This window comes from Diadema setosum, chromosome 10 (assembly GCF_964275005.1).
Source record: "Diadema setosum chromosome 10, eeDiaSeto1, whole genome shotgun sequence".
Classification (NCBI taxonomy): Eukaryota; Metazoa; Echinodermata; class Echinoidea; order Diadematoida; family Diadematidae; genus Diadema; species Diadema setosum.
The window spans coordinates 26544923-26549566 of NC_092694.1; the positions used below are offsets into that span (position 1 = coordinate 26544923).

Below are 4644 nucleotides of genomic sequence, written 5' to 3' on the forward strand. Positions count from 1 at the left end.
GTTTGAAGTTTTGGTGGCCCGAAATTAAAGGGGATATAAAATTTCGTTTTGCAGTCTACCTGCCCGATTGGGCCAACGAAAGATATATTATTTTACAACTTTGGCGCTCCGAAAATCAATGTTTACAGGCCTCGGGCCACCGGGAAATGTCGAACAAAAATGTAAGATAGCATACCGTCTCCAATCAAGTCAAATCGCATGGAACAGGAACCATACCATTCCAGTGGCAAAATTCGCACGATGCATGCAAACACGGGCTTGGGGAGCACGTGGGTTACCTTGGTGTTTGAGTCCGTGTTCCCCTTGAATATCTGCAAGGATTACACAAGACTAGTTATGCAAAGCACGAATGAATAAACATTGAAACACACATAGTGCATGAATAAGTTATTAAACAGTAAAATGCACACAAGCACGTGCAACCACGAACAAAGACACTCACAAACGCACAGACAAAGACATATTATATGACCCTGCATTACAAGAACTAACAAAAAGTCGCCAGATATGGATTACCGGAAAAGAAAAAGGATGTATTATTCAATACAAGTGGACTTCTCTAACCTATCTAAATAATGGAAAGAAAGCACCGTCTCTGGAAAACTGCTTACTGAGAAAGAGACGCTTTAATTTTAAGGTCTTTCCAAGTGTTCAAAGTTACTCTTAACTGTACAACTCCATAGAAAACACAAAGAAGAAATAATCAGATAGCTGTAACGGTGCATGCTTTATTAGCACGTTTATGGGATAATAGGTAATGCCAACTTCTAAAGCGGTCACCCTATCGGGTCTTTCAGAAATACATGTAGTTAGAGTTAAAATTAAATTATGTGTAAAGGGTTTTTAAGAAATGAAAAGGGGCTTCTAAGACATACGTTATCATACTATTCTACAAAAATTTCGTTCCAGAATAACTGGTAAAAGACAACAACACACAATATCCCATATGTTTTCTGATCCTTACTTTAGGGTAATATAGATGAGAAATTTCTCTTTCAGAAAATATGAAAAACTTAACAGTTACCAGGTTGATCCAATTTACCTATTTTATATTAATATTTACGAAAACATCATAATTTCATATACGTTTTCTGACCCTAAACTTGAGGAAAATGTAGAAGAGGAATTTCTCCTTCAAAATATATGAAAAACTTAACAGTGACCAGGGTGATCCATTTCAGTTATTTTGAGTCCTAAAAAGATGATGAAATATGATCCAAAGCTATACCGTTGGAGAAACAGTGCTATCCTTAACGTCCAAGAGGGCGCCCGTACAGTCGGGTGAGTACTGAACGCTGAACTCTGTCACCCACTCGTTACCGTCAGCCCTGCCTTGTGTGATAATGCCTGAGACGAGATTCGTCTTTCCAAAGTCCACTTGTATCCATGGTGACCAATCTCTCTTCTCCGCACACCACGCCCCTGGGCCCTCTTTTCCTTTAATGAGTAAAGATTGTGTAGCAAAAAAAAAGAAAGAAAAAAAAAAGCTGCTGAAATATTGAAAAATAGTGGCGAGCCAATGGAGTAAAAAGGGGTCAAATGGGCTTGAGCTTTCGATCCTAGCAGAATCTTCGTCAGAGGCAAAATGACAAACAGAAAGGGAAAGCCATTACTTATACGGACTTCACACAACAAGAACAGTCAGGAACAGGCTAGGGACACAGACCGAAAAAAAAGGAGGGGGTTGAGGTAATGGGCAAAGAGCCCAACAGGTAAAGGGAGGGTGATTAGGGCAAGAGGGTGGACAGGCAAAAGGCAGAGGAGGGTCAGTAATGATTCTAAGAACCATGGGGGCAACCATTGAGGGAAAAGGATGAATAGGGAGGCAACATCAAACAAAGATTAAAGAAGGAACATTAAGCATTATTACATATTTCATAGTTCGGTTCTATTTTGAATGTTTGTCTGTTTGGTCTTTCTGCCAAATCGATATAAACATGCTTTGTATCTTAATTTGGTATTACATTGCGACTGTGAAAGATAAAATGGATGCTCTCAACACTTCCTCCTTACCAGAACCCTGGTCCAACCTGGCCTGGTCTGCACAGTTAGGAAGCATGAATCTGCAGGAACTGGCAGAAAGCTGGTCTGCTTCGATTGAACCATCGGCCATGCCCATTTGCGCAGGGAAGATCTTTTCGGCTATGTCAATGATTATGACAAAAATGGAAGGCAATGAAGTTGCTGAAAATGTATAGCAATATATATAAGAGGCTCTGACATACCACAGGGTCTATTCAAAGTGCTTAATCTTTACCAAGTCGTGCTTGCTCTGTGATGAATTGGAAAAAAACAGGATGTAAACCACTGGAGCAACAACAATGAACGAATTATCAAATTAAGTTGAAATCTAGCATGCTTTATCAAAACATTCTGTCCATGATTAATGCCAATGTTTATAGCAGAAGCATTATTCTTTCAAAAGTTATTAGAGGTGAAAGTAAAGAGTGTGCACAGGGTTTTTAAAAAGGGGTATCTAACAGTTTTGTAACAAGGGGACTCAATATCAAGACACACACCTCTATCACACCATGCTCCAGAATGTGTTCGGGAAAAATGCTAAAGACACAATTTACTATTTGTTTTATGACCCAAAACTCTAGCATAATGTAGAAGAAGACTTGCTCTTTCAGAAAACATAAAAACCTTAAGATTGGCTATTGATGACACATTCCACCTACACTGTATTATACAGTCCACATACACAATCAATGCATGCGACTTTTAGTTGGTTTTATGATGCACGGTCCCTTTGTTGCCTCCCCTGGAAGTGGCGTTTTATTACTTTTTATTACCAACTCTTTATAGTGTACAGTCGAATATCGTTTAAACGAAGTCCTCGGGATCAGTATTTGTCTTTCGTTGCACCGAAATTTCGTTATAACCGAACAAATAAACAATAGAAAGCATATAGAGCAGATACAATTGCGCGGTCTGAATTATTACCTCGTTTCAACCGGAATTTCGCTATAACCATGTTCGTTTTTAACAGGAGTGCCCAGTACAAAACAAATCATAATTCATTGTGATTTAGTTCCTCTCAATTCAGTATTTTTTCATTCCACTGGCGCAAAGAAATTACATGAGCAGTTATACCAATCGGCGAATACCACACAACCCTAAAATAACCGTAATGAAATCATAAAGTAAAAGCCGATTCCGTAGAATCCTTTAAAAAAAACTCCTTTTAAGCAGAAATCGATTTCTCAATCGCAATTATTTGGATGATTTTTTTTTTCGCCTTGTTCGAACTTTGAATTGAAAAGTGAGATTTCGGTCGCGATCAAAGTTTCATTCTTGCTACTGTCGTGTCGGGATGCGTCTAATATCGCATTGCAGTAGGCCCCTATAACATGTTGCGAACGTAATTATTTTTCTTCGTCAATCTTCGACAAGTAAAATCCCCTTTTCAATGTTATGGATATTCTGTGATATCAGGAGTTGGGAAACACACACGCACACACTCACACACACACCCACACACACACACACACACACACACAGACACACACAATATTTTAGTACTTTTAGTACTTAACTTATGCAGGTAAAAATGCAGTAACGTGGTCAGAAAGTGTTGTTTTTTGTGACATGTTCTATACAATGTGAGCACGCAGTATAGAAATACTTACATGAACGAGAAATCAGCAGTTCCAAAATCTGGTCTTCCAAGTCGCGCAGATATTCCTCGTCTGACTCCTCAGCTGGAAACATATGGACTGAAGGAATTTAAATGCATTAATGAAACACCGTCTGAATTTCAATTATTACATCCCCTTACTGTGAATCACTGATTTGATTAGATTCAGATAATCTAGAAACAGAATGTGATGAGTAGTATCAGTGGTTGATATATTCTTGAGTAAACTGCAGTTTTATTGAATAAGAGGTACAGCTTTCAATTGGATTAAGAGTTATCTTTCAAATCGTGTGCAATATGTAACATAAAAATGTTTTTTCTTCCCCCCGTGTGACTGTAAATATCGGTGTACCTCAGGGGTCAGTTTTAGGCCCGTTAATTTTTATTCTTTACATAAACTTAACTTAACTTATAGCATGCTAGCAAATATTTAGAGTTGAACTCATATGCAGATGATACTACCTTTTTCATTTCATGTGAAGATATACAAAGTATCAGTGCAATCTTAAATTGTGAACTAGAGAAGTTAATCAGTGGTTCATAGCCAATAAATTGAAATAATATGCAGATAAAACATCATGTATGATTATTAGAACAAGAAATAAAGTAGTAAGTATTGATGATATTGATGTTAACATTGCTGATTTTAAAATTCTAGTTGTTGTTTTTTTACCAAATTTCTTGGAGTCATCATTGATGATCACTTAACATGGAGATATGATGTCAACGAAGTATGCTATAAAGTCTCCAGAGCAATAGGTGCAATCAATTACGTGCAATCGTACCCTCTGAAATTCTTATAAAGTTATATTACACTTTGATTATGCCTCATTTATCTTACTGTAACATAATATGGGGAAATTGTGCAAAGTATCTCTTAGAGCGCATTTTTATTTTACAAAAACGTGCAATTCGTATGATTAGTAAGATACCATTTTTTGATAGTATGATTAGTAATAGACGATTTTCGATATGCACAAATTCTTTCTCGTTGTTTTCATGTA

General features: G+C 37.2%; 1 protein-coding gene across 1 annotated transcript; it reads right to left on the reverse strand.

Moving 5' to 3' along the window:
• Positions 1-122: 122 nt before the first annotated feature.
• On the reverse strand, positions 123-3714 carry LOC140233893 (retinoschisin-like). Its single transcript, XM_072313980.1, has 4 exons — positions 3633-3714; positions 2014-2142; positions 1229-1437; positions 123-311 (listed from the first exon to the last, which is right to left on the reverse strand). Exons 1-4 carry the CDS (start codon positions 3712-3714, stop codon positions 123-125), a joined length of 609 nt encoding a protein of 202 aa, XP_072170081.1.
• Between the last annotated feature and the right edge of the window lie 930 nt (positions 3715-4644).